The following is an 18,827-nucleotide window of genomic DNA, read 5'->3' as shown; positions in this document are numbered from 1 at the left end:
GGGCCCCCTACTGACCCCGGGCCCTCAGGCAGTGCCTGAGTTTCCAAATGGTCAGTCCGCCCCTGAGTGAACCCCTCCTTACCTTGTGCTGCTGCTGAGAAGAAGCCGGGGACAGTACTGGGAAGCAGAAAGTGCAAAGTCTGGAGAAGGACCAGAGGAGGGCTGAAGTCAGTTGCCAGAGACTACTGAATGCTAAGACCAGGAGAGGTGGAGGCGAGGGGGTGCTACGGCTGCACAGAGATGCGCAGGATCTGTAGGAGGAGCTCTGTCCTCCTCTGAGGGGGGCAGAGATGAGCCTCTCCACAGCTACACAGAGAAGTGCAGAATCTGGTGGAGGTATTTAGTCCTCTCTGCTGCCGACTGCTGAGACAAGGTGGGGACGGAGATGAGGGGAACGCCGCAGCTTCAGGAGAGCTGCGGGGGGAGGCCACATGAAATAGCCTGGCGGGCCGCTTGTTGCTAGATGATGCTGGATTGTCCTCCAGCGAGGAAATGAGGAGGTGTTCTGTCTGACTTGCTGCAGCTTCTAATGCACATTGTGAGAAGCTCACAGTGTGCAGTGAAATCATAGTAAGCAAGTTCAGGAGAGGAGTCGCTACAACTGTACAAGACTGAAGGGGAGGCCGGAGGTCAGATTGAATCCTTCCTCTTTACATCCAAAACTCAAAAATAAATAGCTTTTAGCTTGATCTACGTATTCATTCCTTGATCAGATTTTGATGTGTCGGGCAAAACTGTGACTTTAGATCATCAGCCAAATCGCTGCTGTGCAGCTCTGGACCACTTTAGCTAATACTGGTGAACGACATCCCTGGTTCTGTCTCTTCTCACAGATCTGCTTCCCTGCTTGTCTCCTGCAATTCCCCCCTTCATTCATAACGGTGTCACATTCTTCTCTTCTGCTTGACAGGCTCAAGTGTTCTGGCAGACCGTCCTGCTTCTAAAATTGTCTCAGCCGCCTGAACTGCTCACATCTGTTCTGACTATTCCTTGTCTCAGGGACTGGAGGACGGTTCCAGAAACCTCCCCGGTCCTATTCTACGACGGTTCCAGAGACCTCCCCGGTCCTATTGTCCCGATGGTTACAAAAATCTCCCCGGTCCTATTCTACAACAGTCCCAGAGACCTCCTCGGTCCTGTTCTACGATGGTTCCAGAAACCTCCCGGGTCCTATTCTACGACGGTTCCAGAGACCTCCCTGGTCCTATTCTCCCGACGGTTACAAAAATCTCCCCGGTCCTATTCTTCAACAGTCCCAGAGACCTCCCCGGTCCTATTCTCCGACGGTTACAAAAACCTCCCTGGTTCTGTTCTACGACAGTTCCAGAAACCTCCCTGGTCCTATTCTATGACAGTTCCAGAGGCCTCCCCGGTCCTATTCTACGACGGTTCTAGAGGCCTCCCCGGTCCAATTCTACGACTGTTCTAGAGGCCTCCCCGGTCCAATTCTACGACGGTTCCAGAGACCTCCCTGGTCCTATTCTATGACAGTTCCAGAGGCCTCCCCGGTCCTATTCTATGACGGTTCTAGAGGCCTCCCCGGTCCTATTCTACGATGGTTCCAGAGACCTCCCCGGTCCTATTCCACAATGTTTCCAGAGACCTCCCTGGCCCTATTCCTTGACGTTTCCAGAAACCTCTCCCGTCCTATTGTACGACGGTTCCAGAAACCTCCCTGGTCCTATTCTACAATGGTTCCAGAAACCTCCCTGGTCCTATTCTACAATGGTTCCAAAAACCTCCCTGGTCCCATTCTATAACAGTTCCAGAAACCTCCCTGGTCCTATTCTACAATGGTTCCAGAAACCTCCCTGGTCCTATTCTACAATGGTTCCAGAAACCTCCCTGGTCCTATTCTACAATGGTTCCAAAAACCTCCCTGGTCCCATTCTATAACAGTTCCAGAAACCTCCATGGTCCTATTCTGTGAAAGTTCCAGAAACCTCCCTGGTCTTATTCTATGATAGTTCCAGTAACCTCCCCGGTCCTGTTCTACGACGGTTCCAGGAACCTCCATGGTCCTATTCTTCAACCATTCCAGAAACCTCCATTGTCCTATTCTACAGCTGTTCCAGAAACCTCCCCGGTCCTATTCTACGACGGTTCCAGGAACCTCCATGGTCCTATTCTTCAACCGTTCCAGAAACCTCCATTGTCCTATTCTACAGCGGTTCCAGAAACCTCTCCGGTCCTGTTCTATGACAATTCCAAAAACCCTTCAGGTCTTATTGAGTAAGGGCAGATGATTCATGTAGCATTTACTTCCTGGATCTGCCCTTAGCTCAGGCATGCAGGCAAGAGGGTATGCTTAGCTGAGAAAGGCCCTCCTCCTGGCTCCTGGGAAGACTCCTAGGATGTATGACGTCATTTGCCTTGGCCAGAAACCAGGAAGACACTGAAGAAATGTGTAAAAAAAAAAAAAAAAGTTGAAATATAATATACCTTCCTATCTATTTACTAATGCTAGCAGAATAAGGATTAAAAATGGTTTGTGATGATTGAGAGAGTGAAGTTCCAAAAGCTTTACCCCCCGGTCACATCTATGCAGCCATGCGGGTCCCGTTTTGCACTGGCATTTCAATGGACGCCCGTGACACGCAGGGAAGAAGTCCCTGCACTACTTTGGAAAACGCAGCCGTGGTTCCCATTATGGTTGCGTTTCCCAGTGTGGGCGGCGTGCCATTAGAAGTAATGGCACCCGCCCGCAGGTCTGCATTTCTCTGTGCGGGTGGTGCAGCTGCACGGATTTTCGCGCGGATCCGCAGCAGCACCACCCGCACAGATGTGAACTGGGGGTTAATGGTAGCATTTTCCCGATTATGCATGACATGATTTCTGATTGGCTCTGTCCTGGTCACATGCTCTGTCCTAGCACAGTAATAGGCTTTGTCTATGAAGGATGATGATAATAAAAGTGTGTTGTGTGTTGTTGCAGCGGGCGGACGGAGGTGCAGTCTGTGCAGTATGGGAAGGAGAAGGCCAATAAGGACCGGGTATTTGCGAGGTAAGCAGGAATGACGGGGGGTGGGGGGGGTTGTTGTCTGGTTTCTTCCTCTTCCTCATTGTTTGTTTGTGAAGTTGCTATATAAAGTCTCCTGTACGATGGCTCTGTGCTTATGGCTTGGCCGGCATCGCTGGACTTCAGCTCCTTTTGTCGTGATGTAGGGTGGTCAGTCGGAGAACTAGCTTCGGTCAAGAATATTTTTTTCAAATTTAACCGTCTCCGAAAGCTGAACTCCGGGCGTAAAGTTTTCATTTGGATTTATTCCTCAATAACCAGGATATAAATCCACTTTGTGTGCACCGATGCCTTTACAAACCCAGATGTTACCTTGTAAAAGTAGCAGCGACATCATCACTGTGCTGCTGAGCAGAGCTGTGAGTGGGACCCAGCAGGCCCCACCCACTACAGAAAAGTACAGGAGGGGGCGGAGACAAGACCAGTCACCCTGCACAAGGAGAGGGAGCAGAGCTGTGAGCGGGACCCAGCAGGCTCCACCCACTACATAAAAGTACAGGAGGGGGCGGAAACAAGACCAGTTACCCTGCACAAGGAGAGGGAGCAGAGCTGTGAGCGGGACCCAGCAGGCTCCACCCACTACAGAAAACTACAGGAGGGGGCGGAGACAAGACCAGTCACCCTGCACAAGGAGAGGGAGCAGAGCTGTGAGCGGGACCCAGCAGGCTCCACCCACTACATAAAAGTACAGGAGGGGGCGGAAACAAGGCCAGTCACCCTGCACAAGGAGAGGGAGCAGAGCTGTGAGCGGGACCCAGCAGGCCCCACCCACTACAGAAAAGTACAGGAGGGGGCGGAGACAAGACCAGTCACCCTGCACAAGGAGAGGGAGCAGAGCTGTGAGCGGGACCCAGCAGGCTCCACCCACTACAGAAAAGTACAGGAGGGGGCGGAGACAAGACCAGTCACCCTGCACAAGGAGAGGGAGCAGAGCTGTGAGTGGGACCCTGCAGGCCCCACCCACTACATACAAGTACAGGAGGGGGCGGAGACAAGACCAGTCACCCTGCACAAGGAGAGGGAGCAGAGCTGTGAGCGGGACCCAGCAGGCTCCACCCACTACATAAAAGTACAGGAGGGGGCGGAAACAAGACCAGTCACCCTGCACAAGGAGAGGGAGCAGAGCTGTGAGCGGGACCCAGCAGGCCCCACCCACTACAGAAAAGTACAGGAGGGGGCGGAGACAAGACCAGTCACCCTGCACAAGGAGAGTGAGCAGAGCTGTGAGCGGGACCCAGCAGGCTCCACCCACTACATAAAAGTACAGGAGGGGGCGGAAACAAGACCAGTTACCCTGCACAAGGAGAGGGAGCAGAGCTGTGAGCGGGACCCAGCAGGCTCCACCCACTACAGAAAACTACAGGAGGGGGCGGAGACAAGACCAGTCACCCTGCACAAGGAGAGGGAGCAGAGCTGTGAGCGGGACCCAGCAGGCTCCACCCACTACAGAAAAGTACAGGAGGGGCGGAGACAAGACCAGTCACCCTTCACAAGGAGAGGGAGCAGAGCTGTGAGCGGGACCCAGCAGGCTCCACCCCTACAGAAAACTACAGGAGGGGCAGAGACAAGACCAGTCACCCTTCACAAGAAGAGAAAGCAGTGCTGTGGGAGGGGCCCAGCCAACTCCGCCCACTACAGGCTGCCTGCAGAAGACTACAGGAGGGGCAGAGACAAGACCAGTCACCCTGCATAAGGAGAGAGAGAGCAGAGCTGTGGGAGGACCCAGCAGGCCCCACCCACTACAGAAAACTATAGGAGGGGACTGAGACAAAACCAGTTACCCTGCATAAGGAGAGAGAGCAGAGTCGTGGGAGGGGCCCAGCCCACTCCCCCAACTACACACTGCCTTCAGAAGACTACAGAAGGGTGAGGAGATAAGACCAGTCATCCTGCACAAGGAGAGAGAGTAGAGCTGTGGGAGGAACCAAGCAGGCCCCACCCACAACATGCTGCCTGCAGAAAACTACAGAAGGGGGCGGAGACAAGACCAGTCCCCCTGCACAAAGAGAGAGCAGCAGTGAGTGGTCTTTATTACAGGAAGTCTCACATTGGATTACGCACAGATCTGGAAGAAATACACAAAGAATTCCAAGACTCTGCTTCCACGCAGAGAGCATATGAGTCTTTTTCTGCAACATGCTCTGCTTTCTAAAGGATATCCTTTGTGTTTTGGTGCATCATAAATATATATTTATCATATATTTTTAGCTTTTTAACCCCTTCCTGCCCACCCCAGCGGTCCTTTACCTGGACTTGTACACCTGGGGGGGGGGGGGGGGGGCAGAAAGATCTGTCTATGCATTTGACCACTGAGATGGGCTACTACAGTGGTCACATGATCAGGAGCCAGTCTTGCAGGTTGCCAGTCATTAGTACAGACTGGCAGTGTTTTTAACTGGGCTCTTACGCCTGGGGGAAGCGGGAAGGTCTGCCTAGTATTGTGATTGACTATCGTAGTGGGGCGGGAAGGTTTGCCTAGTCATGTGATCACTGTGGTTCGTTATAATCAGGAGCTGATCTTGCCAGTTCCCAGTTATTATTACAGACCGAGAGTCTTGAGCTGGGCTCATACACCTGTGGGGGGGGGGGGGGGCATGAATGTCTGCCTAGTCATGTGACCATTGTGATTGGCCATAACAGTCATCACATGATCAGGAGCCAGTCTCTGTCTCATTGGTTCCTAGCCATTAGCACAGACTGAGAGTTTTTAACTGGGCTCATCAGCCTAGGGTGGTGGGAAGATCTGCTTGACCATGTGACCACTGTGATTGGCCATAACGGTCATCACATGATCAGGAGCCAGTCTCTGTCTGATTGGTTCTCAGCCATTAGTACGCACTGAGAGTTTTTTAACTGGGCTCATCAGCATAGGGGGGTGGGAAGATCTGCCTAACCATGTGACCACTGTGATTGGCCATAACGGTCATCACATGATCAGGAGCCAGTCTCGGTCTGATTGGTTCTCAGCCATTAGTACAGACTGAGAGTTTTTAACTGGGCTCATCAGCATAGGGGGGTGGGAAGATCTGCTTAACCATGTGACCACTGTGATTGGCCATAACGGTCATCACATGATCAGGAGCCAGTCTCTGTCTGATTGGTTCTCAGTCATTAGTACAGACTGAGAGTTTTTAACTGGGGCTCATCAGCCTAGGGGGGTGGGAGATCTGCCTAACCATGTGACCACTGTGATTGGCCATAACAGTCATCACATGATCAGGAGCCAGTCTCTGTCTGATTGGTTCTCAGCCATTAGTACAGACTGAGAGTTTTTAACTGGGCTCATCAGCCTAGGGGGGTGGGAAGATCTGCCTAACCATGTGACCACTGTGATTGGCCATAACGGTCATCACATGATCAGGAGCCAGTCTCTGTCTGATTGGTTCTCAGCCATTAGTACAGACTGAGAGTTTTTAACTGGGCTCATCAGCCTAGGGGGGTGGGAAGATCTGCCTAACCATGTGACTACTGTGATTGGCTATCACAGTGGTCTTGTGATCAGGAGCTGGTCTCGCCCACTCCCAATCATTAGTACAGACCAAGTATTGTCTTTGGCAGCTTGGTCACTGTGCTGGGAGGGTGTATGAGCGCACTCTCAGCACTGAGCCCTCTACCGCCCATAGACACATACATGTGGCGTGTGGGGCTAAACCCCCACCTCTTGGCTTCCACATATAAACGTCACGTGGGCACCAAGAGATTAAACTGAAGGTTCAGCTGAGCATTAACCCCCCTGGCGGTATTCCCGAGTGTAGCTCGGGGTAAAGTTTCAGTACCAAAAGCGGTAACCCCCCCGAGCTACACCCTGCTTACCATGCCGCGTTGCTCAGGAATTCCCTGCAGCACTTACCTTGTCCTGCGCTCCCGCGATGTGTCCCCTGCAGTGTCCCCGGCCATCTCCTCCGGCCGATGCCGGCATCCGGCCTCCGTGTTCTGGTCCCTGCAAGCGTCGGGACGTACGGGGGCCGGAACCGGCGGCAAATTTGAACATTTTAAAAACCGACATTTTCTAATAAACGAATATCACATAGTAAAACATTACCGTTTCAAACCATTTCACATACATTTTGTCCCGAGTGCTTTGTCCGGCGCCCTGCCTGCATTTTGACTGTTCTTTCTGCCTGGAAACTGAGAAACGTCCATGGCGTCCAAAAAGCGTCCCTTTAGGTCAAAAGCGGTTTTAGACCGGCTAGAGAACAGCGATAGTAAATCAGAACCACTTGCAGAATTGAGTGATAATGATTCGTGGGGGAAATTCCTCGAAATTCCTCGAACTTGGCGCTCTATTTCACATTTCAGTGTTTTTGGTTTGATTATATTATTGAATTAAATTTATTATTATTATATTATTATTTTTTATGATTATTTAATAAATTATAATTTATGATTTCGTGTTTCAAGTTTTATCCTCCCCGGGATGTTTACTAGACTCTTGTTCGGACAGATTTTAGTGAGTTATTCCTAAAAATTACAGGCCTACAATAAAAAAAAGACATATTTCCATGGAAAAAAATGTACCGCTTTCAGCACAGAAATACTGACATAATCACACTGCTAGGGAGATTAATGTTCATATCTATCTAAACTACCCTGTTTACAGGGTGACAACACTACTGTGCAATTTCACTTCAGAATGAACAGTGTTGTCACTTATTACAGGAAGTGAAAAAAATGGATATACCGGCAGAATTCATAGGTGATAAATGTGGAGGGGGCTCATGCAATAAAATAACTGCTGCGTGAATGCTATAGATAGACTTCTGCATAAAATCCGTCGTCGTTGATTCCGCCCATAGCTCCACTTTAAGGTTTCTGTGTCGCCCTTGCAGTCACAGAGAGGGTTAAGTTTGCTGCAAAAAATCGTCTTTTTAGCTTTGTGGTAAAGCTTCAGAGCTGCACGCCGGGCTCAACAGGAAGCTGAAAAGAAAAGGCACAAGTGGGTGGTGCCCTGCCTTTCAGAACTGTTTATTAGAGTCAGAAAAACCTAATATTAGCAAGGAGCGTTGAATGCTGGGCCCGTTATGGAGCGCGATCGCGGTGCTCGGCTCACCTCCAGCTTGCCAGGTGAGTTTTTGATGGAAGCAAAGTGCCTCTTGGCTTGTCAATGGCCTGGATTCAGGGGATCCCTCCTATTGCCAAACACCGGCCGATCATCTGACGGGGAGCTCATGTGTGTAATTTGTGTCCTGCTTGATGTACATATGTAACAATTATGGTAATAACCGGTTTGTTCTTCTTGGAAACAAAAGGCTGCGGTGTGTTTTTTTTTTTTTTTGTTTTTTGGGTTTTTTTTTTTTTTTTTTGTTTATCCAGGCTACAAGAAACGATGAAAATTTAAATAACACTCATTAGTTTTGTGATCTTTGTGGTAGGCCAATAAAGTGTCTTGTGTGTGTGAAACCGGGAGAACATTTCCAGTGATGTTGGAGATACACATAGATACCCTTTCGCTGCCAGAGCCGTTTTTGCGTTTTTTTGCACACATTTTAGGCCTGGAGATTGCATAAAACCTGGAAGCAGATACCCTGGAAAATAAAATAGTGGTAGTTTCAATTTTTTACGTCACGCGATATTACCACAAAGGTTAGGACAGCCTTTCTCAACCAGGGTGCCTTGAAGTTTCTTCAGGGGTGCCTTGGCAAAATGTCTAAAAATTGCACACATTTTAGGCCTGGAGATTGCATAAAACCTGGAAGCAGATACCCTGGAAAATAAAATAGTGGTAGTTTCAATTTTTTACGTCACGCAATATTACCACAAAGGTCTAGGACAGCCTTTCTCAACCAGGGTGCCCATGCACCCTGGGGTGCCTTGAAGTTTCTTCAGGGGTGCCTTGGCAAAATGTCTAAAAATTGCCCAAAACTTGTATACAAGCCATCAGGTAGAATAAGCCGGCCTTTTAGTTACACAAAGCCACAGGTTTTCATTGTGCACCATTACGACCTTCTAGCCGCCGGCGTCCTGACAACCAACGACAAGGAGGATATCGGCTGCCTGCACAGCATCCTAGTTTGACCCTCCCCGTCCCTCTCCATCGGTACTGGGGTCACATTAGCTCAGTGATGGATAAAAACTGAGGGAGAAGAGAAACACGGGAATACTAGTCAGTACCAGTGTGCAAAAGTGTATTTGCTTTGGAAGAATAAATCACCTCTAATGTTGGGTGTCCTACATGTGTGGATGTTGCTGTGTTACACAAACCTATTAGAATTGTTTTTAACATTTTAGAATGGGGTGCCCTTTTAAAATTATGGGGTGCCTCAGGACCGTCCATAATTTTAAAGGGTGCTTCGAGACCGCCCATACTTTTAAAGGGTGCTTTGGGACTGTCCACAATTTTAAAGGGTGCCTTGACTTGAAAAAGGTTGAAAACCGCTGGTGTAGGAAACGCAAAATTTCAGTACAAAATGCACTAAAGGTGATTTTAGGGAGCACAAACGCGATACATTAACCAATGTTTTTGTAGAATATAAAAGATGAGGTTGCACCGAATAAATAGATACCCAACATGTCCAACCTTAAATTTGAGTGTGCCCGTGAAATGGCACAAACCTCACTACCCTATATTTTCTATTGGGGGGGATTTTATGTGCTTGGGTGTATCTTTAAATTTTTACAATTATGTAAAATTTATGTGATGTCTCTTTAATGAGACATATGACTATGGATGTCTTCCTTGTGCTCCTCTGAATCGAATGCAATGCAGATCGCATTGCATTACATTCCTTCCCAGCCATAGTGGGGAAACTGAGAGGAGGACCCAGAAGTGACGTCAAACAGCAAGCTTCCGGGTCAGCAACAAGAATGGGAGTGGAGAACAGACATATGTTCTTTCACCCCCCCCCCCTCCACCCGGTGGCACCCGCTGTTCCAGTCCTGGGCCCGCATAAGGGCAGTCTGAGCCCTGGATATATGGCGGGGCCGTGCATGGGGGGGGGGCCTTTATCCTGCGGTATGAAAATAATCCGGTGCTGGACTGCTTTTGTCTGTTTGTCAGATGTGCACACACTCCTGGTGGCTGCATCCACCGAGAGTGTGTGTAAAACCCCCCACTGACAGTACAGACCTGGCAGCAAAAGGGTTAAAGGGCTAGTTTAGCTTTATTAAAAAACTGCCTTTACAGGTCGGGGCGCCTGTAGAAAAAAAAAGAAACTTTTGATCATACCCCCTTATGTATTATACATGGAGATCATATCCCCCCTTATGTATTATACATGGAGATCATATCCCCCTTATGTATTATACATGGTGATCATATCCCCCCCTTATGTATTATACATGGAGATCATACCCCCCCCCCCTTATGTATTATACATGGAGATCATATCCCCCCTTATGTATTATACATGGAGATCATATCCCCCTTATGTATTATACATGTTGATCATATCCCCCCTTATGTATTATACATGGAGATCATACCCCCCCCCCCTTATGTATTATACATGGAGATCATACCCCCCCCCCTTATGTATTATACATGGAGATTATCCCCCCCCCCTTATGTATTATACATGGCGATCATATCCCCCCTTATGTATTATACATGGAGATCATATCCCCCCTTATGTATTATACATGGAGATCATATCCCCCCCCCTTATGTATTATACATGGAGATCATATCCCCCCTTATGTATTATACATGGAGATCATATCCCCCTTATGTATTATACATGGAGATCATATCCCTCCCCTTATGTATTATACATGGAGATCCTATCCCCCCTTATGTATTATACATGGAGATCATATCCCCCCTTATGTATTATACATGGAGATCATATCCCCCCTTATGTATTATACATGGAGATCATATCCCCCCTTATGTATTATACATGGAGATCATATCCCCCTTATGTATTATACATGTTGATCATATCCCCCTTATGTATTATACATGGAGATCATATCCCCCTTATGTATTATACATGGAGATCATATCCCCCTTATGTATTATACATGGAGATCATATCCCCCCCTTATGTATTATACATGGAGATCATATCCCCCCCCTTATGTATTATACATGGAGATCATATCCCCCCTTATGTATTATACATGGAGATCATATCCCCTCTTATGTATTATACATGGAGATCATATCCCCCTTATGTATTATGAATGGAGATCATATCCCCCTTATGTATTATGAATGGAGATCATATCCCCTCTTATGTATTATACATGGAGATCATATCCCCCCCTTATGTATTATACATGGAGATCATATCCCCCCTTATGTATTATACATGGTGATCATATTCTGTACTTTCTCCAGTTCCCCAATGTTCTCTTTGTGAATTGGTGCTCAAAACTGAACTGCATATTCCAGATGAGGTTTTATTAATGATTAGTAGGGGAGGGGGGGGGAATGATATATCTCTCTCTGGAGTCTATACCTCTTCTAATACAAGAGAGGATTTTGCTCGCTTTAGAAACCGCAGCTTTGCATTAAATCAGATTTTCAGTGGGCAAGTAAAATGATCACTGAGCATAAAAGCTGCAATACAGCAGCTCTTCACAAAACTTGAAGGGGAAGTAGCTGGTAACCCAAAGTTGAGAATCCACGTATATACAATCTAATAGGAACGCCAAACGAGCTTTCAAAAATCTTTTATTGATAAAATTGGTTCACAAAATGGCCAACGCATTTAGGGGTCAGAACAACTCCCCCTTCTTCAAGGCTCTGGTTTAAAGTGCAACTAAAGGCAATTTTTTTAAAATTTTGGATAGAGTAAGGAGGGAGTTTCCCATTGAAGATCTTTTTCTTCCTGTCCCATAGCCACAACAGGAAGTGAGATAAAATCCCTCCAAAGTGAGGGAATCCCTGGTTGTCATCAGAACTAGTGTCCCCGTTGGAAGATTTCCCATCTATTACTGTTCTGGGGACAATCCAAAATTTGGGATTTTCTTTTAGGCAGGCCATCAATGATAATCAAGAAACAAGAAAGTGCCCCGAACAGGCACAGGGTGACTTACACATAAGAGGGATATGGGGAGCTGAGACAGGGGTCTCCCCACCTCTCCAAAGTGAGCTGGGTTCCATGGGCCCCCCACCCAAAGTGACTCCCCCCCATGAAGGCTGTAAAAGCAATCATTTCTCCTTTTCTCTGGCTGCATTCTTGCAGCCATTGAAAAATACTGTGTGAGCTGTGATTGGTCACAGCTTTTCACATGGTACGAGGCTGTTGTGAATAGCCTTGCACCATGTGATCTCTATGATCATTCACAGATTTCATAGGTAGTAAGCAATGATGTCAGAAGTGACATCTTTCTTACTACTAATTATGTGATCACTGATTGGCCAATCAGTGATCACATGATCAGGACCTCACACAGAGCTCCCGTGCAGCGATCGGATCGCGGTGCTGTGTGCTCCCATGGAGCGCGCACAATCCAAAATGGCGGGCGCCGTTTATGAACGTCAACCTGCCCCTGCACTTCTCCCGTCCGGCCGTTTATATACAGGGGCCGGACGGGAAGTGGTTAAAACAATCTAGTTCTATTCACAATCTGTCCTACTGGGACACTACAGTGTTAAAATCTCACTATACAGTGTGATCTGCCAAGTGTATACAGAAATCCCTCTTCCAAAATGGGATGGGAAAACGTGCACTTCCGGTTAACGGCCTGACGTCATCAGTGTACCCTACGAGTTACGTCACATGTTGTGACTTCATCAGGAGTAGCCAAAATATACAGTCAGGTCCATAAATATTGGGACATCGACACAATTCTAACATTTTTGGCTCTATACACCACCACAATGGATTTGAAATGAAACTAACAAGATGTGCTTTAACTGCAGACTGTCTGCTTTAATTTGAGGGTATTTACATCCAAATCAGGTGAACGGTGTAGGAGTTACAACAGTTTGCATATGTGCCTCCCACTTGTTAAGGGACCAAAAGTAATGGGACAGTTGGCTTCTCAGCTGTTCCGTGGCCAGGTGTGTGTTATTCCCTCATTATCCCAATTACAATGAGCAGATATAAGGTCCAGAGTTCATTTCAAGTGTGCTATTTGCATTTGGAATCTGTTGCTGTCAACTCTCAAGATGAGATCCAAAGAGCTGTCACTATCAGTGAAACAAGTCATCATTAGGCTGAAAAAACAAACCTATCAGTGAGATAACAAAAACATTAGGCGTGGCCAAAACAACTGTTTGGAACATTTTTAAAAAGAAGGAACACTCAGCAACACCAAAAGACCCGGAAGACCACGGAAAACAACTGTGGTGGATGACCGAAGAATTCTTTCCCTGGTGAAGAAAACACCCTTCACAACAGTTGGCCAGATCAAGAACACTCTCCAGGAGGTAGGTGTATGTGTGTCAAAGTCAACAATCAAGAGAAGACTTCACCAGAGTGAATACAGAGGGTTCACCACAAGATGGAAACCATTGGTGAGCCTCAAAAACAGGAAGGCCAGATTAGAGTTTGCCAAATGACATCTAAAAAAGCCTTCACAGTTCTGGAACAACATCCTATGGACAGATGAGACCGACATCAACTTGTACCAGAGTGATGGGAAGAGAAGAGTATGGAGAAGGAACTGCTCATGATCCTAAGCATACCACCTCATCAGTGAAGCATGGTGGTGGTAGTGTCATGGCGTGGGCATTTATGGAATGTTATGCAATGGCCAAGCCAATCACCTGACCTGAATCCGATTGAGCATTTCACTTGCTGAAGACAAAACTGAAGGGAAAATGCCCCAAGAACAAGCAGGAACTGAAGACAGTTGCAGTAGAGGTCTGGCAGAGCATCACCAGGGATGAAACCCAGCGTCTGGTGATGTCTATGCGTTCCAGACTTCAGGCTGTAATTGACTGCAAAGGATTTGCAACCAAGTATTAAACAGTGAAAGTTTGATTTATGATTATTATTCTGTCCCATTACTTTTGGTCCCTTAACAAGTGGGAGGCACATATGCAAACTGTTGTAATTCCTACACCGTTCACCTGATTTGGATGTAAATACCCTCAAATTAAAGCTGACAGTCTGCAGTTAAAGCACATCTTGTTAGTTTCATTTCAAATCCATTGTGGTGGTGTATAGAGCCAAAAATGTTAGAATTGTGTCGATGTCCCAATATTTATGGACCTGACTGTACACGTACAGTGCTGCATAAATGAACGGCAATATATAAGTACCTGAAATAAATAAATGAGACGTGCAATGTTTCTTCTGCAAAAAAATAAACCTACCTGCATGCACATTATTTCCTTTACAGTGTACACGGAGTTGCACATGCACAGCTTACTTTACACTCTGGCACCATGAGAGCCTATGGGTGACATCACCACTCCCAGAATATCTAGTCATTGTCAGCAGCTCTCCCCTTTCCCCTGCAGCTGCTCATGGCTGACACAGGGGATCACGTGATCGGTCCGGAGCAGGCTAAAAAATAGGTACGTATCAGGGGCGAACTGACCATTTGGAAACTCGGGCACCGAGGTTTTGGGGTCAGTAGGGGGCCCCATGAAATGCCCCTGGTACCTTTTTCATAGGCTTTTTTGACTTTGGGCAAGGACACAGGGGCCCCATGATCCGCTATTGCCTGGGGGCCCCATGAGTTGTCAGTCCGCATATACATCTTTCTTTCGCAGGTCAGGTAGAATAGGTGTTAGGAGGGAGAAGGGACTAGTTAGGTTAAGCTGGAATTCTACTTTGAAGAAAAGTTGTGCCCTATCAGTTTGGACAGTAGTTGGGCATTACTAACCTAGAGTAACCAGCGATCTGCAATGCAGCAGAGTTTTTAAACAGGAGTCACCGGAAAGGTATACTGTGTTTTACAGACCGGGCTTGGCATACCATTCAGCATGTGGCAAGGTTGCTTTACCCTACTTCCTGTCCCTTAGGCCATTTATTTATTATAGCTACTTACAGTGAAGGAAATAAGTATTTGATCCCCTGTTGATTTTGAATGTTTGTCCACTCACAAAGAGATGGTCAGTCTAAGGCCCCATGTACACGGAACACTTCTGAACGATGAAAAATGACTGCTGGAAAACGTAGGTCAAAAAACGTCTGTTTAGCCACATTTGCATAATGCGTTTATGCGCATTTGCGTTTAGAAACGGTTTTTAAAAATAAGCACAGGAGAACCTCCCAAATGCCCAGAATGCACTGAAAAGTGGTAAATGATGAACTATTTCAGACTGTTTCAGAGAAATACAGAGAGTAGAAGCAGAGACAGCAGTATGTGTTTAGATTAGCTTAGGTGTGAGTTGCTCATTAACATTTCTTTTGTTTCCAAGGGTGGGAAAGGTGTCTGGTGGAGGGAGTCATTAAGGCCGCCTGGCAGGGGGTCTTCATGAGGAATTTGAGGTGTGAATGGTCATTAACATATCTTTTGTTTCCAAGGGTGGGAGAGGTCTGAGGTGTGAATTGGTCATTACAATGTGTGACCAGCTTGGTAGGAACATCCTGTGTTCAGTGTTTTGTCCATCTGAGTACCTTCGAAACACTCTGCATGCATTTTTCATGATGAAAAAAGGCTCTGGACAGCATTGGGAACTGGAAGAGTTACAAAAAATTTTCAGATGCAAACACTTACAAACGCGATTTTTGCATTTGAAATGATAAAATCGACTGCTGAACGCAAGTTTTCTGCGTTAAAAAAATGACTTTAAACTCAAATACCTGTAAATGACTGTAAACGAAGATTTGTTCATGGACACATAGGAAAACATTAGGGAGAGTTCAGGGGCTGCTGAAAAAAACCCATTGAACAGCTCCTAAATGTGAGTTTATCAGCTGCAGTGTACATGAGCCCAAAAAATCGAATGTTCGGTGTATTGTAACACTGAGAGACAGAATACAACAACAAATTCAGCAGAAATGCGTCTAACAAATGATGACTGATCTGCATGTTCATGAGGGAAAGAAGGATTTGATCCCCTTCACAAAACATGACTTAGTACTTGGTGGCAAATCCCTTGTTGGCAATCACAGAGGTCAGACGTTTTCTGGAGTTGGCCCCCAGGTTTGCTCACATCTCAGGAGGGATTTTGGCCCACTCCTCTTGGCAGATCCTCTTCAAGTCATTAAGATTTGGTGGCTGACGTTTGGCAACTCGAACTTTCAGCTCCCTCCACAGATTTTCAATTGGATTAAGGTCTGGAGACTGGCTCTCAGTGTTACAATACACCTACCCACGGGCGGACTGACCATTTGGAAACTCGGGCACTGCCCGAGGTCCTGGGCTCAGTAGGGGGCCCCTTGAGATGCTTCTGGTACCTTTTTCATAGGCTTTTTTGAGTTTGGGCAAGGACACAGGGGGCCCCATGATCCCCTATTGCCCGGGGGCCCCATGAATTGTCAGTCCGCCCCTCTACCTACCATTCGATTTTTAGACCAATCATTTCTTTGTGAGTGTGCAAACATTCAAAATCAGAAGGGTTGCAAATACTTATTTACTTCACTGTATATAGCGCTGTTAATTTACACAGCACTTTACATATATATTGTACATTCACATCAGTCCCTAACCCTCAAGGGGTGTACAATCTAAGGTCCCTAACCCTCAAGGGGCGTACAATCTAAGGTCCCTAACCCTCAAGGGGCGTACAATCTAAGGTCCCTAACTCACATTCATACATACACATACTAGGGACAATTTAGACAGGAGACAGTTAACCTACCAGCATGTTTTTGAAGTGTGGGAGGAATCCGTAGTGCACGGAGGACACCCACACAGGCACAGGGAGAGCATGCAAACTCCAGGCAGGTGGTGCCGTGGCTGGGAATCGAACCAACGACCCTAGTACTGCCAGGCGGAAGTGCTAACCATTTAGCCACTGTGCTGCCCATTTATAAACGGCCTAAGGTTAAGTGGTTATACTGGGATCATGGTTGAGGCTACGATGATGATCCCACTATCGTTTTCAGCAAGTGATTCCCTACACAATAAAAGTCATCCAAGTGGTGATTGAGCCCCTGGATCACTTTTACAGGCAGCGGAATGAGACCAGGAGTGTCAGCCGGCATATTTTGTCTCATGACAGGTATCTGTCTTCATAGCTGTCTACCCTGGCGAATGCCTGATTATAGAGCTCAGTGAATGCCATTGTTTCATGAAATCTCTGTGTGATGATAAAAGTTTAGAAAGCATAAACGTTTCATGTGTGTGGGAGGGCGGGACTCAGGCCACAAACTCACATTCTGTGAAAAGCCGATAACGGCGTGTGGTTAGTGCCTACATCAGGGGAAATTCGGGGGCTATTTTAGTAAAAGTCAGCCTTCGTTACATCGCTTCCTCTACAGTTCTAGTTTCTTGGATAGATAAGTGACCATTACTAGAGGGGTCACCAGCAGAAGGAAGGAGGTCCTGATTCCTCTATATAGATCTATCACTAGAGGGATCACCGGCAGGAGGAAGGAGGTCCTGATTCCTCTATATAGATCTATATATCACTAGAGGGATCACCGGCAGGAGGAAGGAGGTCCTGATTCCTCTATATAGATCCTTATATCACTAGAGGGATCACCGGCAGGAGGAAGGAGGTCCTGATTCCTCTATATAGATCTTTATATCACTAGAGGGGTCACCAGCAGGAGGAGAAGGAGGTCCTGATTCCTCTATATAGATCTTTATATCACTAGAGGGGTCACCAGCAGGAGAAAGGAGGTCCTGATTCATTTATATAGATCTATATATCACTAGAGGGGTCACCAGCAGGAGGAGAAGGAGGTCCTGATTCCTCTATATAGATCTTTATATCACTAGAGGGGTCACCAGCAGGAGGAAGGAGGTCCTGATTCCTCTCTATAGATTCTTATATCACTAGAGGGGTCACCGACAGCAGGAGGAAGGAGGTCCTGATTCCTCTATATAGATCTTTATATCACTAGAGGGGTCACCAGCAGGAGGAGAAGGAGGTCCTGATTCCCCTATATAGATCTTTATATCACTAGAGGGATCACCAGCAGGAGGAAGGAGGTCCTGATTCCTCTATATAGATCCTATCACTAGAGGGGTCACCGGCAGGAGGAAGGAGGTTCTGATTCCCCTATATAGATCTTTATATCACTAGAGGGATCACCAGCAGAGGAAAGGAGGTCCTGATTCCTCTATATAGATCTTTAGTGATCACTGGAAGGAACACCAGCAGGAGGAAGAGGGTGCTGATTCCTCTGTAAACAGTGCATTCATAATGTATTCAGTCCCCCTTCACTGTTTTCAATGTTGTTATGTTGCAGCCTGATACTACAGTAGTTTAAAGACTTGGCGACCGGGCTGTAGCCGAATGATGGCTACAGAGCGGTCGTCTAGTTCTGGGACGGCGTCATATGACGTTCTCCAGAACCACGCCTCCCACATGCCCCCTGTGAGCTCTGTGTCCTTTGGACACAGTTGATCACATGACATGGTAAAGGGCCAATCACAGCGCCCTTTTACCGCGTGATCAGCTGTGTCCAATGACACAGCTGATCACAATGTAAATACAGTTACCGGTTCTCGGCTGCACTTTCCTCACACTATCATAGCGTGAGGAGAGCCGGTAATCGGCACGTATATTTACACATCAGAGCACATCAGTGCTTCCAGTCAGTGTCCATCAATGCTTCCAGTCAGTGTACATCAGTGCCGCCAGTCAGTGCTGTCTATCAATGACCTTCAGTGCCGCCTATCAGTGCAAGCTCATCAGTACCTTCCCATCAGTGCAGGCTCATCAGTACCTCCCAATCAGTGCAGTCTCATCAGTACCTCCCCATCAGTGCAGCCCATCAGTGCAGCCTCATTAGTACCTCCCCATCAGTGCTGCCTATCAGTGCAGGCTTATCAGTACCTCCCCATC

At 47.1% G+C, this 18,827-nt stretch overlaps 1 protein-coding gene across 1 annotated transcript in view; it reads left to right on the top strand.

Annotated features, from left to right (window-relative positions):
- Positions 1 to 18,827, top strand: part of PTPN4 (protein tyrosine phosphatase non-receptor type 4) — a 209,816-nt gene that overhangs the window by 117,912 nt on the left and 73,077 nt on the right. The window contains exon 13 of the mRNA XM_089662397.1: positions 2,936 to 3,004. Coding sequence (XP_089518523.1) covers positions 2,936 to 3,004 — 69 coding nt within the window. The remainder of the gene's footprint in view (positions 1 to 2,935; positions 3,005 to 18,827) is intronic.

This window comes from Staurois parvus, unplaced genomic scaffold (genome assembly GCF_062004578.1).
Source record: "Staurois parvus isolate SC_StPar_1 unplaced genomic scaffold, SC_StPar_1.0 ptg001466l, whole genome shotgun sequence".
NCBI lineage: Eukaryota > Metazoa > Chordata > Amphibia > Anura > Ranidae > Staurois > Staurois parvus.
The sequence above is the reverse complement of the archived record's forward strand: the minus strand, read 5'-3'. Positions and strand labels throughout refer to the sequence as shown.